This window comes from Papio anubis, chromosome 11, assembly GCF_008728515.1.
Source record: "Papio anubis isolate 15944 chromosome 11, Panubis1.0, whole genome shotgun sequence".
NCBI classification, from domain to species: domain Eukaryota; kingdom Metazoa; phylum Chordata; class Mammalia; order Primates; family Cercopithecidae; genus Papio; species Papio anubis.
The window spans coordinates 94,865,134-94,891,104 of record NC_044986.1 but is presented as its reverse complement, the minus strand read 5'-3'; the positions used below and the strand labels follow the sequence as shown (position 1 = coordinate 94,891,104).

Here is a 25,971-nt window from a genome sequence, read left to right as displayed (position 1 = left end):
AAAGGGTTTTCATCTAGGTGGCTTAGGTTTGTACAAAATATTTATAAAGTAAGTTTCCTAAATTTCTTTGTAGTTGTAGTTAACTCCATTTGCATTTTAATATTGAACATTCATGCCACTTAATTTTTTCTCTAGGATTAATATAGGCTGGTGATTTATCTGTTTTCTTGATTCTTTAAAGTTTGGGCTTTTGGACTGATATATCAATTACATGGCTTCTCTGTTTTTTTATTAAGTATTTTTCGCATTTGTATTTTTGATTTTGTCTTCATATTTTTCTTAGATTTTGTCATACTTCCTATCTTCCATAAGTAACAGTTACTATGAATTAAAAAGCATCCTTTTATAAAAGCAGACTTTTCTTATGAAGGAAATATTAGTTATAGGTAATTTAGTGTGAAATATTTTAATCCAAATACTTTCCTCAACGTAAAAAGGTATCATCTTTTTTGGGACTGAATTTAATTTAATCTCCTGAGGACTTTGCTTTTTCAGTGTTTCATCTGTCTGTAAGTTGTATTAACACTGGCTGAAATTAGCTCATTGAGTGGATGGGAGTTTAGATAAGGCAAGAAAAGGGAAAGGTAATTTGGGAGGATGGCTCTTGTTGGGGGCAGAGAGATACAGGATCTGGGGAGGAAGGGAGAGAGGCCAGAACAAAAACTGAGAGAGTATCAAAGACAAATCCTGTGAATCCTTATTAACTTTTATATAATGAGAGACAGGAGATAATAAGAACTAGGCTTCTGTGAGCAGTGACAGCCCTTTCCCTGCCTTTGCCTATCAGTTTTCATTCTATTAATAGCGTGTATCTGAAGATATTAAAAACCACCAACCCTTTTGCAGGGGTAAAATTTAGAATAATTGACTTTTATTGGAGTTATGTTTTAAAAGATATTTTGAAAATATAAAAAGAGTTTATGAATATTTACCTAGAGAGGGATTTTAAAATTTCACCCAAAATTTACTGAATCATTAGAATTACTAAAATCTAACATGTTCATGGTACTTGCGGTACTCTAAAACCATTATGATACCTATTTTTACAGTATTTAAAATTAGATAATATACACATTGTACATTATTATATAACATGTTACATTTGTATATTACATTATATCCTTCATTATACAGTAAAATATATATATAGACTGTAATCTTACATTATCAGTTTGGTCAAAAGCCAGATTAACAAAAATTTACAGTACATGCTTAGTATTTATAGTCACCTTAAGCTCCTCTTTCCTGGAGTAGTATTATATGTAGAATTTTTCTCTGATCCTATGAATTATCACATGACCTCTCCTTTCCATTTTGTGTGCCTATTTGCCTGGTCTGGTTATGACTGCAGTTTTGTTTTCATTTTCCTGAATTATTGCTAACACTTAAGCGTATTGACTTGTTTCTTCACTGAGAAAAGAAAGAAGTGTGGTCCCATGTTCAGTTCAGCAAATAATTCTATACCTACTATGTAGAAGGCAGTATGCCAGTGACTGTGTTCAGGATAAAATGTTTGTGTGTGTGTGTGTGTGTGTGTGTGTGTGTGTGTGTGTGTATTTTAGTCCCAATCAATGTTAAAGAATAATAGATGGAAACACTTGGTCAGTGTCTCCACCCATATCTTCGCATTGCTCAGCATTCATGCCTGAATTTGTGGTGTTCTCAGCATTGTGGTAGCGTGTAAAATATTCTAATACTCAATATGAGTACAGTCTTTGGCTCTGTAGAACACAAGTCAAAGTGTATGTATTTTTCTGGTGTTTCTTAAATTATGACAATATGCTAATCTGTTATATGTGGAACCAGTTTGTTAAAAGTAGTCTTTTAGTTTTAAGGATTAGTCTTCTTTTCTAAGAAAGATTTTCTCTTTCTTTTCTAACATGCAAATGAGTGTGTTCTTAGTGGCTTGATGGCAATGAGTGGGACATAGTTAAGCATATATTAATGGCGTAACATAATAAGAGTGTCCTCTGGAAAGAAAAGCCTTTGCACAACCAAAAATAGGTAAAAATGTGGCCTTAGCCCGTGGCTTTAACCAACACATGCCAGTTATCATTGGACAAGAATTGAAGACCTCAAAGTTAATCTTTTCCATCCTCCTTCCCCACTTGCCTAAGTTTCTTCCTCTACATGGGCCTATCCTGCTATTCCAAGTTACAGTAAATGATTATAGCGAGATTCTTTGTGAAGCATTTAGGTGATCTTGCTTTCATCCCAATGAATAATAAATTGAGAATGTATTGGTTTGTTTTGGAACCATACTCATATAAGTTATCTAATGCTTTTTATGATTATGCATTACTTAAGAAACAGATATTTATATGAGACTTTAATTACTATAGTTGATACAGTACTGCATACAATCATGTGCTAAAGATAAATATGTGACCGTTCTTGTAAAGATGTATTGACCTTGCAAATAAACTAGAAAATCTAGAAGAAATGGATAAATTCCTGGACACATACACCCTCCCAAGTCTAAACCCAGAAGAAGTCAAATCCCTGAATAGACCAATAACAAGTTCTAAAATTGAGGCAGTAATTAATAGCCTCCCAGAAAAAAAAAAAAAAAAAAAAATCCAGGGCCAGACAGATTCACGGCCGAATTCTACCAGAGGTACAAAGAGGAGCTGGTACCATTCCTTCTGAAACTATTCCAAACAATAGAAAAAGAGGGAATCCTCCCTAACTCATTTTATGAGTCCAGCATCATCCTGATACCAAAACCTGGCAGAGACACAACAAAAAAAAGAAAATTTCGAGCCAGTATCCCTAACATTGATGCGAAAATCCTCAATAAAATACTAGCAAACCAAATCCAGCAGGACATCAAAAAACTTATCCACCACGATCAAGTTGGCTTCATACCTGGGATGCAAGACTGGTTCAACATACACAAATCAATAAACATAATCCATCATATAAACAGAACCAATCACAAGAACCACATTATTATCTCAATAGGTGCAGAAAAAGTCTTCAATAAAATTCAACACCACTTCATGCTAAAAACTCTCCACAAGCTAGGTATTGGTGGAACATATCTCAAAATAATAAGAGCTATTTATGACAAACCCACAGCCAATATCTTACTGAATGGGCAAAAACTGCAAGCATTCCCTTTGAAAACTGGCACAAGACAAGGATGCCCTCTCTCTCACCACTCCTATTTAACATCGTATTGGAAGTTCTGGCCAGGGCAGGCAGACAAGAGAAAGAAATAAAAGGTATTCAAGTAGGAAGAGAGGAAGTCAAACTGTCTCTCTTTGCAGATGACATGACTGTGTATTTAGAAGACCCCATTGTCTCAGCCCAAGATCTCCTTAAGCTGGTAAACAACTTCAGCAAAGTCTCAGGATACAAAATCAAAGTGCAAAAATCACAAGTATTCCTATACACCAATAACAGACAAACAGCCAAATCATGAGTGAACTCCCATTCACAATTGCTATAAAGAGAATAAAGTACCTAGGAATACAACTTACAAGGGATGTGAAAGACCTCTTCAAAGAGAACTACAAACCACTTCTCAAGGAAATAAGAGAGGACACAACAAATGGAAAAACATCCCATACTCATGGATAGGAAGAATCAATATCATGAAAATGGCCATACTGCCCAAAGTAATTTATAGATTCAATGCTATCCCCATCAAGCTACCACTGACTTTCTTCACAGAATTGGAAAAAACTACTTTAAACATATGGAACCAAAAAAGAGCCCACATAGCCAAGACAATCCTGGGCAAGAAGAACAAAGCTGGAGGCGTCACACTACCTGACTTCAAACTATACTACCAGGCTACAGTAACCAAAACAGTATGGTACTGGTATCAAAATAGATATATAGACCAATGGAACAGAACAGAGGCCTCAGAAATAACACCATACATCTACAAGCATCTGATCTGTGACAAACCTGACACAAACAAGAAATGGGGAAAAGATTCCCTGTTTAATAAATGTTGGGAAAACTGGCTAGCCATATGCAGAAAACTGAAACTGGACCCATTTCTTACACTTTATACAAAAATCAACTCAAGATGGATCAAAGACTGAAACATAAGACCTAAAACCATAAAAATCCTAGAAGAAAACCTGGGCAATACCATTCAGGTCGTAGGCATGGGCAAAGACTTCATATCTAAAACACCAAAAGCAATGACAACAAAAGCCAAAATTGATAAATGGGATCTAATTAAACTAAAGAGCTTCTGCACAGCAGAAGAAACTATCATCAGAGTGAGCAGGCAACCTACAGAATGGGAGAAAATTTTTGCAGTCTATCCATCTGACAAAGGGCTAATATCCAGAATCTACAAAGAACTTAAACAAATTTACAAGAAAAAAAACCCCATCAAAAAGTGGGCAAAGGATATGAACAGACACTTTTCAAAAGAAGACATTTATGCAGCCAACAGATATATGAAAAAATGCTCATCATCACTGGTCATTAGAGAAATGCAAATCAAAACCACAATGAGATACCATCTCATGCCAGTTAGAATGGTGGTCATTAAAATGTCAGGAAACAACAGATGCTGGAGGGGATGTGCAGAACTAGGAAAGCTTTTACACTGTTGGTGGGAGTCTAAATTAGTTCAACCATTGTGGAAGACAGTGTGGTGATTCCTCAAGGATCTAGAACTAGAAATACCATTTGATCCAGCAATCCCATTACTGGGTATATACTCAAAGGATTATAAATCATTCTACTATAAAGACACATGCACACATATGTTTATTGCAGCACTATTTACAATAGCAAAGACTTGGAACCAACCCAAATGTCCATCAGTAATAGACTGGATAAAGAAAATGTGGCACATACACACCATGGAATACTATGCAGCCCTAAAAAAGGATGAGTTCATGTCCTTTGCAGGGACATGGGTGAAGCTGGAAACCATCATTCTCAGCAAACTATCACAAGAACAGAAAACCAAACACCACATGTTCTCACTCATAAGTGGGAGCTGAACAATGAGAACACATGGACATAGGGGAACATCACATACCGGAGCATGTTGGTGGGATGGGGGGCTAGGGGAGGATAGCATTAGGAGAAATACCTAATGTAGGTGACGGGTTGATGGGTGCAGCAAACCACCATGGCATGTGTATACCTATGTAACCTGCATGTTCTGCACATGTACCCCAGAACTTAAAGTATAATTTAAAAAAGATTTATTGACTATAAGGAGGATATTATGCTGTAATATACTGTTCATATATTATGAGATTCTAATGGTTATCATTGTTTAGTCATTTGTAAATATCTGCAGTGGTAAATTGTTAAGTATGGAATTTCAGTACCGCAAAATAGGTATACACACAAAAATTTAAGAATATTTATCATCAGTGCAACAATTTTCAGTCAGGAGCCTTTGCCCATGATAAAGTATGTAGGCTGTGGAATCTAGCCAACCTGGCTTTCACTCTTCTACTTAGTAGCTACATAACCTAAGACAGGCTACTTAGGTACTCTATTTTTCTTTGTCTATCAGAGGGATATATAATAATACTTACTTCTTAGGAGCTGCTGTAAAGATTTACCAAGATAATAGTAGTAGCAGAAAACACTTCTCTAGTCCTTACTGTGTACCAGACACTGATCTAAGCATAATACATTTAAAAATCATAATATCTCCACAACCACTGTATGCAGTGGGTACTGTTGTGTCTGACATTAAATATTAGCAAATAATACCAACAACTACCACCATCAAGAAGTCAACTACATTCTGATGACAATAAGAATGCATTGAAAATGTTACCATGTTCTATTGAAGTTTAAATTCATATTATCTAAAGTCATGTTTAAAGATTTTTAAAACTCTGTTTACTATATTTTTTACCCTTGCTTTCTTGATACTTTAATTAAAATCAGAATTAAGATGTGATGATCACCTGTCTTCAGATAAGCTATACTGTATTTTCAGCCACAGGTTAAACAGTTCAGGGGTATAGAGATAATTGGACAGAACATTTAGATAACTGAAGCCCTCACTGGCTACTAGAATTTATCAAGGGCCTGCATTACTCTGTATGCTTTTGGTGGTGGGTCATTTTTTAAATAAGCTGTGTAGATCCACAAACAAAATGATAGATTCAGAAATACAAGTAAGCTTGACTATTAATTTAAGTTTCAGTCATCAGTATCAGCAGTTTTTACTGTTTTTTTCCTCAGCTGAGTGACAGAAGCAAAAGACACATATCAAACATGCTCTGGGAAAATTCACGAGACAGTTATAAAATATATACAATCTCTGTGTTTTGGATATATGACATAATCTTCCATCTTACAATGGCAGCTTATACAGGGGACAGGAAGGAGTTTTGCTAGAGTCCCAGAAAGTGATAGGCAATCTTTAACAGTGCTTTGAGCTATGGTTGACTCAGGCAGAATAGAACACCCAGTATCTCTGGTTAAAAAGAACTCAGTAGAAAAATATGAACCATGCAAGCAAGCATTTGAACCAGAATGCATATATGTCTTAAAGCCTAATTTGGGGGAAATTTTCAAGCCCAAAATACTCTAGATATAAATGTGTTAAATGTGCAATCCAAGGTCAACCAGAGAACCTACAGCTAACAAAATTGATAATATAATGCTAAACTGCAATATTGCATCATTAAAAGGTAAGAATGGCACCAGCATAAAACCATGGCTAACTCAAGATACCAAAGATGTCTGGAAGCCTCCCTTCGCAAAACAGCAGGAATGTCAGCTATCTAGGCATGCAGTTTCACTGGTCAAGCATATTTGAGAGCCTTGCAGTAAGCCAGACCTTACATGATAGCCAGCTCTTAGTGGAGTAGAGAATTGAGTAATCCTCGGCAAATATTTACCATGTTCTAATTTCAGCTTGTCATATATAAATGCCAACTTAAAATGACTTTAACAAGTAGGTTGCTAATAAGTCCTGAAAGTAAAAATGAAAGTTAATAACATTGTGCATCATTTGCCAGTAAGCATCTCCATTCCAAGTGTGTGTGTGTGTATTTGCCTCTTACTATGAGTTAGAGGCCAATCAGGAAATTCTTATAGTCAGGAAGCTCTTATAATCAGCTGTGAACCAGGCTTTTAAAATCATTTCCCTTACCCACACACAGACTTCACTCTGCTTATAGTGTGGCTGCGCATAGTATGACTGTTTCCATCTTGACACTTATTTTCCCATTACTATATTAAAGTGACTTTTTTCTTTATTATATTGATATACTGAATAGACCTTCTCAGGTAATATTTATGGAAACATAAAACCATTCCGGAAGGCAGTTTAACAATAACTACTTCATAAGTCTTCCCTTTGACTTAATAGTTTCACCCCTACAAATCTGATAAGTGTATTTAAGGAATGGCCAAAATTATACATATTTACAAGAAAAATTATGGCATTTTTGCTAGTGCTTAACACAGGCAAAAAATTTATCAGTAGATCGTAGGTTAAAGTATATCTGTACAATAGAATGCTGTGTAGCTATCCAGAGGGAGGTAAGAAAGTTTTATATACACAGATGTCCCTCGGCTTATGAATTATGATGGTGTTATGTCCTGATAAATTCATCGTAAGTTGAAAATACTGTGAAATTGAAAATGCATTTAATATACATAACCTATTGAACATCATAGCTGAGCTTAGCCTGCCTTAAATATGCCTGGAACACTTATAGCTTACAGTTGGGCAAATCATCTAACATGAAACCTATGTTTTAATATGATGTTGAATATCTCATGTCATTTATTGAATGCTGTACCGAGGGTGAAAAACAGAATAGTGTTGCACCATCATAAAGTCAAAACATTGTAAATCAAACCATAATTAGTCAGGGACTGTCTGTACTGACATAGAAAGTCTTCCAAGACATGTTATAAAGTGGCAAAATATAAGTGGCAAAGCAGTGTGATGTGATCATGTGTATTTTGAATTATATATACACAAATTTGTATATAGGTGATGCTGGATTTATATTAAATATAAGATAAGATGATGTTTGTGTTACAACTAAGTAAGAAAAGGTATATAAAATGATTTACATCATGCCTACTTAGTGCATTGAAATAAATAATAAAATTTGCCATTGTTTTTACCTTTATGGAGTGGATAGAGGAAGGAAAAATAGGGCTGCCTTTACTTATTTTACATGTTTTGCATTGAATGATTTTACATGTATTATTTTAGTACAATAAGAGAGAAAACCATTTACTCTTGGGAGAAGATCTAGAAAAGCATATTCACACTAAAATATTAATGACATAACAAAACTTGACATTTTTCTTCTGACACAAGATACTGAAGAACTCCTAATATGTGAGCACAGTGGTGACCTCTGATACTCTTTTGGACAAGGAGTCTTCCTAAAGTCTATAAAAGCAGTTTTGGAGTTTTGGTTATTTGTTTTCACCTTTAAATACCTACCCGTATTTGTAATTGTATTTCTTCCTTTGTGTTATCAGGAGTGTGGGAGGGGCGTGGGGGGGAGAGGGATATGTATACATATTATTTAAGCATTTAGGTGATTATTTTTCAAGAATTGTTGGAAAATTTAAGAAAGCAATGGAAAGAATAATGATGATAATTACTGCTTAGTTATCTAAATAATTTAAGCTTCTTTTTCTCCCTTCTTCCGAATCTTTTCTTAGCAAATAAGAATCACCCTGAAAGTAGTTTAAAAGAGACATTCTAGTGACCATACCCAATGAAGTACTAAATATTCATCCTGTTAGAGTGATTATTACAAGGACTCTAAAGGAAAACATTGATTATGCTAGATTATTTATTTTAGATAATTTTATTCTCAGCTTATAGTCCTGGTTCTGTGAACTGGAGAACTCATTCAGAATAATTATATATCTTTAAAATGCTGATGTTATATTTTATTGAAATTCATTAAAAATTGTAGTAAAAGGTGCTCATTTGAAAACTTCCAAATGTCAGTTTTTCAGAATGACAAACTTAATTACGTAGAAATTGACTAAATTGGTTGATTCTTTCTAAAGTCAGTGTGGGATTAATAATGTCATGCATGGATCTATTGAGGACTTAAAAATACTTGTGGTAAACTTGATGATGTAATGCTATTTTGTTAGGAAAGATGGCCTCTTTTCTTAAGTTGCAATCCTTTAAGGATTCAAAGCCCTGATGGTACATAAGCAATATTGTATGCTGTAAGCTCATTATCATTGGAGGGGAGGTTTAATATAGACTTTAAGAGCACAAAATATGGAATCAGACCGTTGGTGTTAAAATCCTGGCTCTGCCACTTCCTGGCTGTGATCTTGGACAAGTTACTCTCTCTCTCTGCCTTGATTTTCTTACCTGTAAAACAAGGATATAAATAGTAAGTGGTAGAACTCTTATTTCATAAGGCTGTTGTAAGATTGTTGTAAGAATTTAATAGGTTAGTATTTATAAAGCAGGTCTACATATAGTAAGTGTTCAATAAGGGTTGCTACTATTCATCAGTTTGGTCATGTAATATCTAGTGTTATATATGTGTGTTGTCAAATAAACTAGCTGTTTACATATTATTGTTTAAAAGAACATTATTGCATTACAATCTGTTTTAAGTATCTTTTATACTTTTATTTTTGTGAGATGTAAAAACTGATTTTTTTACTAGTTGGTTTTGATTATTTGTTTCTTGTTTGTATTACAGTTACAAATTATAATACTGTGGTAGAAACAAATTCAGATTCAGATGATGAAGACAAACTCCATATTGTGGAAGAAGAAAGTGTTACAGATGCAGCTGATTGTGAAGGTGTACCAGAGGATGACCTGCCAACAGACCAGACAGTGTTACCAGGGAGGAGCAGTGAAAGAGAAGGGAATGCTAAGAACTGCTGGGAGGATGACAGTAAGTCTGATTTTTTTGGTAATATTGTATTCTCATGATTAGTTTTTAAAATATATATTAATGGAAAAGATAAATTGGATGAAAAGTTTGAAATCAATAGTAAATTTGGCTATCAATAAATATTAGGTGTCCTACTTACTAAAACGTAGATTACGAAGCAGAGTAAGAAATTTATTTTGACCATATTTACAATGCATATAATTTATTGAAATTTAGTAGAATTTACTAACCAGGATCAAGCTTTCCAAATATTGTTGATATAATTGAACCTACCTTTAATTTTTTATTGTAACCCCAAATGAATACTGTACTTAGAAACCAATAAATATTATATTGATATAGTGAAATTATAATTCAATGTGCAAAAATCCCAAACAATATAAATCATGGAGGTATTTTTAGTGCTTGTAAGCCTCTCTATACATACATCAGAATCCTTTAAGTAAGGTGGGTTTTTTTTTTCACTTTATATGTTTACTTTTACTCAAAGCATGGCTGAGTGGAAGGAGCAGTGAAAGTAAGGAGACCCTCTACTTGCTGCACTTTTAATGAATAAACAATGAAAGTTTAATCTTCTTCCTCATCTATCAAATGGAGAAATTGGACTTAGTCTTTTATTCTAGCTCTAAAATTTCTTCTTTCTACTTTTCCTAATAAACTAATTAAATTATTTAGCCTGTCTTGCCAGGGTAAGCACCAGTGATATAAAAATAGGATATGGAAGTGGCATAGTATTAATTCGAGAGGTTGGGGATCAGGAACAAGGACATCAGAAAAGGTAAACAAGTGCATGTAATAACTCAAATCCAAGACCAGTCAAAGGAGAAGCTTCCTAGCAAGAGTTCAAGTTCAAAGAGGTCATCTAGATAAGATATCAAAACTAAAATCTGGAAAAGTGGGTCAGGCATGCAGGTCAGGATATCATCTGGATAATGAAATGTGGAAGTATAGATAAAAGCTCAGATAATAGGCACAGATTGGCAGAAGTTAAGATTTCTACAATATGACAAATCTAATGGTTAACAAGGGACTTTGAAAATAATGTAGATCAGCCCTCTCATTTTATAGTGTTCATTTGTCCATTCAGCAACCTCTGTAGAAATTGGTTGCAACTGTGGATAAGACTCTCTGCATGAATGATGCATATAGGGCTTAATGGAAAAGAGAGATAAATAAGTCACACATACATTGTAGTTTTATTTAGGTATACATTATGTGGCAGCATCAAGGAGGAGCATCCGTATTAGAGAAGGAAGGGGAAGTCCTAGAAGAGTTCTGAGTGAAACAGAATTGGTCTTTAGTTCTTAAGGACCAATGGAGGTTAATTAGGCAGAGTAGAGTGAATATAAGGTGTTTCAGGCAAAAGAGGCAACACACATGAAACCACAGACACTTGAGCAAAGTGGTCACAGAAAATGAGATCAGAGAAGTAAACAAGGGAAAAAATATGAAGTGATTTGTGTACTGTGTCAAGGAATTTGAACCTTATCATGGAAGTTATGAGAAGAACATCATTAATGTAATTTATAAATAAGTCTGGTGCAATATAGAAAAAGAATTTTACAGGGAGGGAGGCCCAAGCAGCTACATCTGCTGTCTGCCAGGCCGGGATAGAGTGGGGCCCATGTATGCTCACATGCCCAATTCAGGATCCACCACCATTCCTGCAGGACTGAGGTGAATCTAAACCACACATGACCATGCCTGCCAGTCCCTCCTAAGATTGCCTGCCTGGCCATTGCTGTGGAGTAGGATCCACAGCATAGCCTCCATTGCCCCACCTGAGTGGTTTATTGCTACCTGGGAACACTTCACTCCTCCCATCACTGCCAGTGGTTGATCCTAAGGAGCCAGAGGACAGATCCACTGGCTTGGTCTCAGTTTGCCAGGACTCAAGCATACCACCCAAGAATATGGGGATGAGATCTGTGGCCTGATCTCAAGCAGGGGAGGAACCCCCACTGTCAGAACACAGAGAAGAGTGTGGTGCGGGTTTTTCAGGTGGTACAGAAGCTGGGCACCCCTCCCTTCATGAGAACAGACTAGGAAGGGTGTAGCCTCATAGCCTTGGTTTCTGCTGCAGGGAGTCTTGCATTCTGGAATGCCTGGAATGGCATGGCAGTCTGAACACAGGTGGTTTGGGATTTGCATAACTAATTGGGCCGGCTGCCAGGGTGGACACTGGAGGGAGACCCACCAGTCAGGGGTGTAGAAGCTGGGTGGGCCCCATGGCCATCTGCTGGAATGAAAACCCAGGGCTAGCCCTCTTACCCTGAACCAGCTCTTACGGCACAGGAGAGATGCCTCCACCCCTCCCTAGAGTGTTGTTCCAGCTGCCTGAGAACTGCCCCAACAGCCCTACCAAGGTCCTATCTGCCTCAGAGAGCCTGATCACAGGCTTACCGGACACAGTCCCACCCAGCTTTGCCCCCTCTAGCCAGCCTTGGGAGCAGAGCATGGAATGGGACCACTGAGAGCTCCACACCCCCACCCATCACCAGGGACACCCTTGTATTTCCTATCAACAAAGGCCAAGTAAAAATCCCACTGTCATCACTGCAGCTGCCTCTCACCTGCCAGCATCACCTACTGTCCAGGAGGTCAAACTTCATGGCCTGTCACAACAACTGTTGATATCATTGCACAGCACTTAGACAGCTCTTCCCTGCAGGCATCACCTGCTGGCCTGTAGGGTGAACTGCACAACCCAGTATAATTCTTGCTGACAAGTACACAGTGCTAAGGAAAGAGATAATCTTCCCCCAAAAGACCTCCAACTTTGCGTCTCTTTAGGAGACAGTGAACCTTTCTACACACACAGCGCTCCACTACTACAAACTACAAACAATTAACATTTGAGAAAACGACTACACTAAGGCTATCTATAACCAAGGAATTTATACAGAGCCTTGGCCCCCTAAAAGCACATAAGCAAAGCCAAAGGACACAACCCAACATACGCAAGAGTCACACCCTCAAGAGGCAAAGAAAAATAATCCCACCCAAATTAAGATCAATCCAAAAATAAGTGCTTCTACACATGAGAAGGAACCAGCACAAGAAGTCCAGCACCATGAAGAAATAGAATGTTGTGACATCCCTCAGGGACCACATTGGCTCTCTAGCAGTGAATCCTAATGAAAATGAAAGCTTTGAAGTGACAGATAAAGAATTTAAGATATGGACTGTAAAGAAGCCCAGTGAGATCCAAGAGAAAGTTGAAAACCAAAGCAACTAGAGAAACAATCTAAGAAATGAAAGATAACATAGATATATATTTTTAAAAAGCAAATGGAACATCTGAAAATGATAAATTTGCTGAAGGAACATCAAAACACTGTTGAAAGCCTTAACAATAGACTAGACCAACCAGAAGAAAGATTTCAGAGCTTGAAGACTAGTCTTCAAATTAACCCAATCAGACAAAGAAAAAAATAATTTTTTAATGAACAAAGCCTTCAAGAAATGTGGGATAATGTAAAGCTAGCAAACCTACGACTTACAGGCATTCTTGATGGAGAAGAGGAAAAAGTAAAAAGCTTGGAAAAATATTTGAGGGAATAATATAGGAAAATCTCCCAATCTTCCAGGGATGTAGACATCAAGATACAAGAAATTCAGAGAGTACCTGAAAAATACTGTACAACATTAACATGTCCAAGGCATATAGTCATTAGGCTATTCAAGGTCAATGTGAAAGAAAAATCTTAAATACAGCTAGAGACAAGTGTCAAATCACCTATGAAGGAAGCTCATCATCCTGATGGTAGACTTCTCAGCAGAAATGTTGTAAAACAGAAGAGATTAGAGGCCTATTTTTGGCCACCTTGAAAAAATGTCAGCCGAGAATTTTATATCCTGCCAAACTAAGCTTCATAAATGAAGGAGAAATAGTCTTTCCCAGATAAGCACACATAGAGAGAATTCATCGCCACTACACCATCTTAGAAGAAATGCTCAAAGGAATTCTGAACATGGCAGTAAAAGGATAATACTTGCCATCATAAAAGCACAGGTAAGTAGAAACCTCAAAGATCCAATAAAGCAATTACACAACTGAGACGCCAAGGCAACTAGCTAACAAAACTATGATGGGAAAAAAACACACACATTAATATTAACCTTGAGCATAAATGGCCTAAATATTCCATTTAAAAGATAAAGACTAGCAAATTGGATAAAAGAAGAAGGACTCAACCATCTACTGCCTACCAGAGACCCACCTAATGGCAAAAGACAACTACAGACTCAAAGGGGCTAGCAGAAGAAAAGAAATAACAAAGAGAATGACTAAATGAGATTGAGACCAAAAAAAGTGATAAAAAGCATCGACATAGTGAAGAGTTTGTTCTTTGAATGGATAAACAAAATTGGTAGACCACTAGCTAGTTTAATGAAGAAAAAAGAGAAAATTCAAATAAGCACAATCAGAAATGATAAAGGTGGCAGTATTGCTGATACAACAGAAATACAAAAACTCATCAGGGGTTACTATGAGCATCTCTATGTGCACAAATTAGATAACCTAGAAGAAATAGGTAAATTCCTGGAACACACAACCTCCCAAGATTGAATCAGGAAGAAATAGAAATCCTGAACAGACCAATTATGAGTAAGGAAATTGAATCAATAGTAAAAAACCTTCCAACAACAAAAAAGCCCAGGACCAGAGAGATTTACAGGACTGTTTTGCCATATCTACAAAGGAGAGCAGGTTACCAGTCTTCAGAAGCTATTCCAAAATACCAAGGAGGGAGGGATACCTCCCTAACTCATTCTGTGATACTGGTTATCTCCCTGGTGAATATAAATGTAAAAATCATCAACAAAATACTGGCAAACCAGATTTATCAGCACATCAAAAACAAAATGTATCACAATCAAGTGTATTTTATTCCAGGGATGCAAAGATGGTTCAACATTTGCAAGTCAGTAAATGTGATTCACCACATATTCAGAATTAAAAAGAAAAACGATATGATCATGTCAATCAATAGATGCAGAAGAGGCTGTTGGTAAAATTCAACATCCCTTTATGTTAAAAACCCTCAAAAACTAGGCACTGAAGGAACATACCTAAAAATAATAAGAGTCATATATGACAAACTCAGAGCCAACATCATATTGAATGGAGGAAGGCTGAAAGCATTCATCCTAAGAACTGGAACAAGGCAAGAATGCCTACTCACACCACTTCTATTCAACATAGTACTGGAAGTCCTAGACAGAGCAGTTGGGCAAGAGAAAGAAACAAAAGACATCCAAATTGGAAAAGAGAAAATCAAATTATCTCTGGTCACTAATGACAAGCCCCCATACCTAGAAAATCCTAAAGACTCGTAGACTTGATAAACAACTTAAGTAAAGTTTTAGGATACAGAATGAATGTACATAAACCAGTAGCATTTTCTGTATACTGTTACTGAATCTGAGAACCAAATCATGAACTCCATCCCATTTACAGTAGTCACACACAAAAATAAAATAGCTAGGAACACATTGAATCAAAGAGGTGAAAGATCTACAGGAAGATTACACAAATGGAAAAGCATCTCATGCTTATGGATTGGAAGACTCAATATTATTAAAAATGACCATAATGCCCAAAGGAATCTGCAGATTCAAAGCAATCCCTAATTACCAATGTCATTCTTCACAGAATTAGAAAAAACAATCCTGAAGTTCATATGGACCAAAAAAAGAGCCTGAATAGCCAAAGCAATCTTAAGCATAAAGAACAAAGCCAGAAACATCACATTACCTGACTTCAAATTATACTACAAGGCTGAACAGCATGATACTGATATCATGATACCATGATAAAGATGGACGCATAGATCAGAGGAATAGAATAAAGAACTCATAAAGTGACATACCTACAACCAACTGACTTTCAACAGATTCAACAAAAATAAACAATGAGGAAAGGACATCCTATTCAGTAAGTGGTGCTGGGAAATTGACTAACCACATGCAGAAGAATGAAACTGGACCTCTGTGTCTCATCATATTCAAAAATTCACTCAAGATGAATTAAAGACCCGTAAATGTAAGATGTGAAACTCAAAATCCTGAAAGAAGACCTAGGAAAAACTATTCTGGACATTGGCATAGGCAAAGAATTTATGACTAAGACCCCAAAAGAAAATAAAACAAGAACAAAAATACACAAGTGGTACTTAATTAAACCAAAAAGCTTTTTCACAGCAAAAGAAGTAACAGAGTAAGCAGACAACCTACAGAATGAGAGAAAACATTTGCAAATCATACCTCCGACAGAGAACTAATATCCAGAATCTACAATGAACCCAAATAACTCAGCAAGAGAAAAATAACCCCATTAAATACTGGTCAAAGGACATGTATAGACATTTCTTAAAAGAAGACATAAAATTGCCAACAAACATTTTTAAAATGCTTAATATCACTAATCTTCAGAGAAGTGCAAATTGAAGCCACAATGAGATACCATCTTATACCAGTCAGAATGGCTATGATTAAAAGTCAGAAAATAGATGTTGGCGTGGATGCAGAGAGAAGGGTATTCTTATACTCTGTTGGTGGGAATGCAAATTAATACAACCCCTGTGGAAAACAGTTCGGAGATTCCTGAAAGAACTGAAAAGGGAACTACCATTCTATTCAGCAATGCCACTACTGGGCATCTACCCAAAGGGAAAGAAATCATTATATAAGAAAGACACCTTTTCATATGTTTGTCACAGAACTACTCACAATAGCAGAGTCATGGAATCAACCTAAGTGTATATCAGTGGATAATGGGATAAAGAAAATGTGGTCCATATATACCATGAAATACTATGCAGCCATAAAAACAAATGAAATTATGTCCTTTGTAGAAACATGGATGGAGCTGGAGGCCATTATACTAAGTGAAATAACTCGGTAACAGAAAATCAAATACTGCACATTCTCACTTGTAAGTAGGAGCTAAACAGTGGGTACATATAGATGTAAAGACGTAAATATCAGACGTTGGGGACTCCAAAAGGGGGGAAGGTAAAAGGGAAATTAGGATTTTTACAATTACCTGTTGGGTACAGCTGTTCAGTTTGGATTATGGGTACACTAGAAGCCCAAACCTCACTATTATATACTATATCCATGTAATAAACCTGCACATGCACCCCCCAAATCTAAAATTTAAAAAATATAAGGAAAAGGGTACACTACAACTGATACTAAACAAAGACAGAGGATGATAGGAGACTATTATGGACAGTTACACACTAACAAATTGGATAATCCTAAAGAAATGGATAAATGAATAGAAACATACAACCTACCAAGATATACCATGAAGAAATAGAAAATATTAATAGACCAAGTAAGGAGATTGAATCTGTAATCAAAAGTCTCCCAACAAAGAAAAGTTGAGATGAGATGGCTTCACTGGTTAATTGTACTAATCATTTAAGGAAGAATTAATGACAAGTGGTCAACTTGTAGAATCAGTTCTTCTCAAATTTTTCTAGAAATTTGAAGATGGAGGAATACTGCCAAACTCATTCCATAAGACCAGGATTGTTATGATATCAAATTCAAATAAGAACACAGGAAAATTATAGGCCAGTATATATCTCTGTTGAAGGTAGATGCAAAAATCCTCAACAAGATAATAGTAAACTGAATTCAGTAGGAAATTTAAAATATCATACACCATGATCAACTGGGACTTATTCCTGGGATGCAAGAATGGTTTAACCTATGCAGATAAAAAATGTGACATAACACATTAATATTCTGATATTCATAGATCTGTAACATAATGTAGTCAAAGATCTAAATTACATTAGGAAATATAATATGCTATTGAAATTTTAAGTATGTAGTAAGTACCTTCAAAAAGCTATTATCTGTGAATGAAACTCCAAATTAGGATTAAGTTCTTAAAAGAAGAATTATATGGAAAAAAAGAGTATTTTATTGTAAATATTAAACTAGGATATGTTTGTTATCAAAAATAAACAAAATTTATACAGGAAGTGTTATTGTCTTAAAATACTATCAACTTTATTTTCTGTAGAGAAGAAAGTGTAAGTTGGCAATGTCCCAACATGTCTGTATTAATCTTACAAGATCTTGTGGTTCAGCCAGAAACTCTCATGCTTGTGTCAGTTAAACTTTTTAAGTATAACTTTTGAAACACCTGTCTTAAAGGCTTCCTTGTGCTTTCAGTTTTTAAAACATATATAAAACTAATCTGATAATGTGAAATGTTGTTTAATGTGTTAGTTAGTTATTTCTTAGTATTTTGAAATTGATGAATATGCTTTCAGTTTTTAAAACATATATAAAACTAATCTGATAATGTGAGATATTGTTTAGTATGTTAGCTATTTCTGAATATTTTGAAATTGGTGAGTTTTAAAACTCTCCCAAGTTAACAGCGATTTAAAAACATTTTTCTCACATGTAGTTTTTAAAACTCTCTGGAAATTTACATGTTTACAAAACTGCCAAGACAATTAAACTTCTTTATGTTAAAAATGTTTTAAACTCTGATCATATAGCACATAGTAATAATGCTTTCTTGGGCATAAATTATAATAAAATACTATAAGTAATACATGTAAAGAATGTATCAATCACTAAGCCTTGAAGCAAATTGCATTCATCCTTCAAGATTCAGTTGAACCTACTCTTTGGAATCATTTTCAGCCAGAGGTGGTGTATGATTTAGAAAAAGTTAAGCACATGGCTTCTAGTCTTCGCTGTACCATCTCTTGAGTTCCACTTGTACATATGTAAAATGAAAACAATGGGCCAGATGACCCCTGAGTGTTGTTTTATTTTTTAGCTCTATTTATAAGGGAACACTTCCATTTGCACTAAACATACTGTATGAATATTTAAGTATTTCTGAGTATCTGAGTGTTCAGAGGTGGCACTCAAGACGGAGTTTAGGCTTTCCCTACAGTGTTGAACCTTGGTGTATATTCTGTCGTCTTTAAAAAACCAATCAAACAAATTTGCTACCTAGAGTACAGTGTGTATAGGTCTTTTGGTCATTAGCCTTATAATATGTAGTCATTTAAAATATTTTCCAAAGTTATTTAGGTAAATTCTTTTTTCCATACTTCATTCATAATAGTTTTATTACTGTTGGTATTGTATTTTTCATTCTCCCTATCTGCTGATGATTTAAATTATTTTTTGGGGGAATAGGAAACATTGCCATAGTTATATAAATAAGCTCTACAAAAAGGTGTACTCAGGGAAGTGTCACTCCCTATGCCTACTACCCTGTTTCCATTCTCCTTCCAGTTGTTAAATTTGTTTGTCATAGAGATTTGGGTTGTTCTGAAACTACTTAAGTGTATACTGAGATATAACAAGTAAGTAAATATGTTTCAGACAATAAGACCCAGGTTTCTCACTGTAAGAGAAAAGGCTAGTGTAAAGGCTATGGTGTTCAATTGGAATTGGAGGTATCAGTATGAACTCATGGTTCTGAATATATATAAAAACAGATAAATATGAAAATATAGAACGGGTGTTAGTGTACATACATGTGTTTCCAAGCCCTGCCTACTAACAAGACATGAAAGCAGTGACACCCAGTAGTAGTGAACATATATAATACCCAGATCTAGGATTCAAACACCATTCTCCAGTAGAAAGTACTAAGCCTCCTTGGAGAAATGGCTGATTCTATATCTAGGGCAGGGAAAATAGAAGATGAGCCTGGAATAGTAAGTACCCATAAATAAATAAATTTCAGGTGCAGTGGCATGCACCTGCAATCCCTGCTACTCAGGAGGCTTTGTAATCCCAACTACTCGGGAGGCTGAGGCAGGAGGATCGCTTGAGACCAGGAGTTTGAGACCAGCCTGGGCAACTTAGCAAGACTCTATCTCAAAAAATGACTAAATGAATGAATGATGAGAGCATGTCAAAAAAACACAGGAGCCAACTTGAAGGAGTTCCCAATAGCCAATTCTGGAACAATTTTAGCAGCAAAATAAATAATGATAGCATTATTAAAATCAAGAAAATAAAAGAAATATCCATCCATCTGTACTGATATAAATACTTAAACACCTGGGAGGGAAAGGACAGGTCTTCCTCATAGTAGAAATCCAATTATAAATTAGTAAGTAAATATGGAGATGGAGACTCACCATTAGGCAAATACTGTGGTAATAATTGTTTAAAAGAACCATCGGTGGATATTAAAATAAGTGGGTGAAAGTGTAATGGGAAAAAAGAACTTTTGCATAATTTTGAAGTATTTTCCCAAAAGATAATTAATAACTGCTAAGAGAAATATCGTAACTGGTGTGAAAAAAAAACCTGGCAGGCACCACCTTAACCAGATGATCAATTACAGATGAGAATATCACCAGTAATAACATAGTGACATACCATGTGCCCCTAATGTGGTATACTGGGCACCTATTGCCTTGGTCGTATTTTGGCTCAAAATACATCACCTCAATCTAATAATTAGAAAACATCAGAGAAATCCAAGTTGAGGGGCATATGACACAATAAGTGCCCAGTACTCTTCAAAAAAAGTGTCAATGTCAAGGTCATAAAATACAAATAAAGACAGAAGCAACTTGTCAAAGACAAACAGATTGGATTATCAAATTTTGGTAGAGGTTACAGGAGGTTATGGACACATGATACAGTGTAGCATACTAAATTGGCTTCTGGGCCAGAAAAAAAAAAAAAAGGATTATCAGTGGGGAAACTGGAAAAGGGCAAATAATGTCCCTAGATAAGTTAATAGCATTGCATAATGTTAATTTTATATCTTTCATAATACTGCTGTGATTATGTCATGTTCTCTTTAGGGGAGACTGGTTAAAGGGTATACAAGAACTCTATTTTTTACAGCTTTTCTGTAAGTCTAAAATTTTTGAAATTGAGATATTTTGAAAATTTCTGATCAAAATGAAGTAAAATCCTTTCCTTGGGCTTTGTTAGTATATATTATCTGAAAAAAGTTGGAATTTTCAAAAATATTTTAATAAGCAGTAATAGAACAAAAGGAAAAATATTGGAATATAATAATAATTCAGCTTACAAAATGCATAGTAGGTCAGAGGATCATTCCTAGATCTCTGACTCTTGTCCCATTCCTTAGCCTAATAGAATGTCAGATATCTTGCCCCAAAGGACTCGGGAAAGTTTTTTATACTTTTCCTGATCTGTCTCCATGTTGCAGAGTGCCAGCTTACTTCTGCCCATTTCAGACCTGGTCACAATACCTTGAACTTCAGGGGCAAGGATAAATCAGGCTAACTCTGCTTTCATTAGGCTTTTCTGTTCAGGCCTGGTTGGGGTTTGAGAGAATATGCCTCTCTAAAACACTAGATGACTGGGAAGGCTGACACAACAGTCAGTGGCAATCCCACATTTCACATATTTGGTAAGGAGAATATTACTGAGTGTACCTGTATAGACCTGATGTTAATTGCTTTCCCATACATTATTTATTTTCATACTTAGAATAGCTCTGTGAGATAGATGTTGGCTCCTTTTTAAAAATAAGGAAAATGAGGCTCAGAAAGATTAAATATGTTGCCAACATGGTACATTAAGTAATGGAAAAGCCAAGATTCAAACCCAGGTCTATTTGATTCCAAAGCATGCTATTCTTTTTTTTCTTATAGGTCCAACAGAAAAATATATATACGTTAAATATATCCATACATAAAATAGAACAGTGCAGAGATAATTCTGTCAGTATCAATGCCCATCCATATAGAAACATCTTAAGAGAAGTTATCATATCATATATTATTTATAATTTCCCATGGCTTCCAATAAGGCTAGAATCCAGTAATTACATTATTGGTGATTTTCAGATTCATAGTGTCTGATGAAACTAAAACAGCAAAAAGAAACAATATTGACCTCAACAGGGCAATCTGATTACTGTTATCTTCATTCTTCTATCTGCTGTAAAAATATTTAACCACTTGTATTAGTTTTCTGTTGCTGTCATAACAAATGACAACACACTTAAGATTTAAACGACACAAATTTATTTTCTTTCATCTCTGTGGGTCATGAGTCCATCCCAGGTCTCACTGGGCTAAAATCTAAGTGTTGTATTCCTTTCTGTAAGTTCATGGGGAAGATTCATTTTCTTCCTCAGATGGTGGCATAGTCAGATCCTTTTGGTCATACAAGGACCCCATTTCCTTGCTGGCTGAAGGCCATTCCCAGCTTCTAGAGGGTACCTGCATTCCTTGGCTTGTGACTTCTTTTCTCTATCTTTAAAGCCAGGAAAACAGGTCAAGTCTTATTTCTTTCATATGGTGTCTCCACTCCTGCCTCCCTCTCTTTCACTTTTAAGAGCTCATGTGATTAACTGGCCCACCCAAATAATCCAGGATAATCTCCCCACCTTGGGGTCCATAATTTTAATCACATCTGCAAAGTTCATTTCACCATTTAAAGTAATATAGTCACAGGGTCACAGGGTCTCAGAGTACTAGGATGTGGGCATCTTCATGGATCCCTTGTTCTGCAGACCACTACATGAAAAAAATCACACAAGTTCATAAACCACTGGCTAATATTAATAATCATAACTTTACTGAGCAGTTTATTTGTGTCAAGTAATGTTCTAAATTGTATTTTATATATTAATCTAATCATTGCAGTACTGTAATGCAGCAGGTTACTTAGCCCCATTTTATAGATGAGAAAAAAATAAGTACAAAAGACATTAGGTATTTACCAGAGTCACTGATAGTAAGTATCATCTGTAATTTCAACCAGGCGGTCTGAGTCTGTAAGCTATGCCATTAACTTCTGTACTATCATAAGTCACTCAGATGATTCAGGACTTTGGATATTTTACTTAACTAGGGTCAAAATGTTTAGCAAATCTATACTGTATGTGGGCTGGTTATTCTTAGTATTTTAGGTAAATGAATATTTTTTTCTTGCTGGCTGAGAGAGAAGGAATGATAATGAGGGTACACGGATGACTGAAAATGAATGTTATTTCCTTAGATTATTTTACTCATTATCACTGTTGTATAAGAAATGTCACTGTTAGTTAAATAAGTTCCTTCAGAACAACGTAGAGAAAAAAAAAGACGGTAATTAGGTTATCATGTAATCCAATGACATACATCTCTGTTGCAGCACTTGCAATGATGTTGTAATTCTCTGTGTCTCTCTCCCTCTAAGCTTTGTTCGTTGGTATTAGTGGTCTTTCCAATTTTGTATTTCAGCATCTGCAGAATTTCTGGCTCATGGATCCTCAAATAGTGAATTGGATGAATGGATTAGTTAATTAATTAAATCATTCCTGTAATTGTCAATCCACTTATACCCTGCTCTTAAAATGTAATGAATTAATTTGAGGTCAAAATGTTTCAGACAAGATGATCTTCAAATTCTGCATGTAATAAAGATAATTTTAAGAGTCTCAAACAATTTGTATATTTATAGAATCCCTAATAATGGCCATTACTTATTGAGCATTTGCACTCTGCTAGGCATTGGGCTAAACGAGAGTTCAGTATTCACAACAATCCTGTGATGTAATGTTCTAGTTGTATACATGTGGAAACTAAGGACTAACTGAGTTGTATCACTCCCCCAAGTCTACTCACGGACCCAGTAGAGCCAGTGTCTTTACCTAGGAATAATTGACTCTAAAGCTTTTGCCCTTATCCACTGCCTCCTTATTTCTTTTTATTCCTAAAGTAAAACTACTCATAAGATTTCTGGATCTGATTTCTGTACTACTTGTGGATTGATTGATTACAAAAACATTATTGTGTATTATTACCAGTTTGTCTCTCAAATAATTGAGACCAAAACATTAAAACAGTTTTAAGAATCTGTAAACGCTCCTATTCTTCTGGATTTCTACTCACAAAATTAGCACCTAGAACTAGAAAAGTAAATTTCTTTTTTTCTAAGTGTTAAGATCTCAGAAAATATTTTTTAATTAACATACTATAAAATTGACTTGATGTTCATTTATTTGAGCTTTAATACACACACACACACACACACATACACACACACACAAGTGTATTCATGTAGCAACCATGACAGGGCACAGAACAGAGCACTATCGTGCTACCCCTTTTTAGTCACATTTTCCTACTACCACAAACCCTGGCAACCGTGATCTTTTGCTATCATTTTCTCTTCTTGAGAATGTTATAAAAATGAAATCATACAACATGAAACATATTCTGTTTCACTCAGCATACAATATGAAACATTTCTATTTCACTCAGATGTATTCAGGTTGTTGCATGTATCAGCAGGTTGATCCTTTTTATTAATAAGTAGTATTTCATTGTATGGGCGTGCCACAGTTTATCCATTCACTAGTGGAAGGACATTTGGGTTGTTTCCAACTTACAGAGATTATGAGTAAAGTTGCTATAAACATTAGTATACAGGTTTTGGGGATGAAGTTAAGTTTTCATTTCTCTAGGGTAAATATGTAGAAGTGTGATTGTTGCATAATATATTGTATATATTTAATGTTTTAAGAAACTGCCAAACTTTTCCAGAGTGGTTGTACCATCCCACCAATAATAAATAAGAGATGATCCACTTTCTCTACATGGCCACAGGCATTTGGTTTTATCAGATTTTTTTTTTACTTTAGCCATTCTAATAGGTGTGTTTTCATAATAGGTTTGGTTTTCATTTGCATTCCCCTAATGACTAATGAAGTTAAACATTTTATCATGTGTTTGTTATATTATGTCCTCTTCAGTGAAGTGTCTGCTTTGTGTATTTTCTAGTTACTTATTTTATTAAGTTTTGAGAGTTCCTTAGAGTTGTAGTAAAAACTACTGTAGCTTGTCTTTTCATTCTCTTATCCTAGTCTTTCACAGAACGAAAGTTTTAAATGAGATTTAGTTTATCACTTTTTCTTTTTATGGATCATGATTTTCATCATGCTTGGTGTCATGTGCAAGAACTCTGCTTAACTCCAGATCATCAAGATTTTCTCTTTGTTTTCTTCACCTTTTTATTAGGGCTTGTTCTATTTTTACCTAATTTTTTTGTAAGATGTTATATTGAGGTGAAGTTTCATTTCTTCAATCTGGATGTCCAATAGTACCAATACTGCTTGTTGAAAAGACTGTTCTTTCTCTATTGAATATATTTTGCATTTTTGTCAGAAATTAATTGTCTATTATGTGGGTCAGTTTCTGGACTTTGTTCTGTTGATCAATACATCCATCCTTTTGCCAATACCATGTAATCCTGATTACTGTAGCTTGATAGTCTTAAAATTGGGGAATGTTATTTCTCTAATTTTATTTTTCAAAATCATTTTGGCTATTGTAGTTCCTTTGCTTTTTCATATAAATTTTAGATAATCTTATTTATATTAAAAAATAATCATGCTGAAATTTTGATTTGATTTGTGTTAAATATGCAGATCAATTTGGAGAGAACTGACATCTTCCTTAAAATGTTGAGGAGTCTTCCAATTAATGAACATGGTGTGTGTTTACATTTATTTAGGTTTTCTTTTTCTTACATCAGTGTTTGATAATTTCAGAATACAGATAGTGTACATAGTTCGTTAAATTTACACCTACGTATTTCTTTTTTGGAAATAAGGACTGTGAATGGCTTGAAGTTTTTTTCTTTTAATTTGGTTTCCAGTTCATTGCCTATGTAGACAGTCTTGTTTTTTGCAAATAGGGCCATTTTTATTTCTTCCTTTCTAATGTGTATGCCTGTAATTCTTTTATTGACTTATTGCAAGACATCAAGAGTGGTAATAATGGACATTCTTGGCTTTTTTTAATCTTGAGGAGAAAAAAGCATAGTCTTTCTCCTTTAAATATAATGTTAACTGTAGGTTTCGTGTAGATACGCTTTATCAAATTGAGTAACTTCCCTTCTATTCCTGGTTCGCTGCAAGTTTTCATCGTGAATAAATGTTGATTTTTTTCAAATGCTTTTTATGCATCAATTGAAATGATCATATGGTTTTACTTCTTTAATCTGTGAATATGGAGGAATGCACTAATCAATTTCAAATATTGAATCAGGCTTTATTCTCTGAAAAGCGCCACTTGATCATTTTCTTTTTGTATATTGCTAATATTTTGTTGAAGATTTTTGT

General features: G+C 35.2%; 1 protein-coding gene across 28 annotated transcripts in view; it reads left to right on the top strand.

Annotated features, from left to right (window-relative positions):
• The window catches only part of ZEB1 (zinc finger E-box binding homeobox 1), a 190,019-nt gene that overhangs the window by 122,722 nt on the left and 41,326 nt on the right, over positions 1-25,971 (top strand). For all 28 annotated transcript variants that reach the window (XM_017962648.2, XM_017962665.2, XM_017962649.2 and 25 more), the window contains one exon: positions 9,663-9,863. In XM_017962648.2, the coding sequence (XP_017818137.1) occupies positions 9,663-9,863 (201 nt within the window). The remainder of the gene's footprint in view (positions 1-9,662; positions 9,864-25,971) is intronic.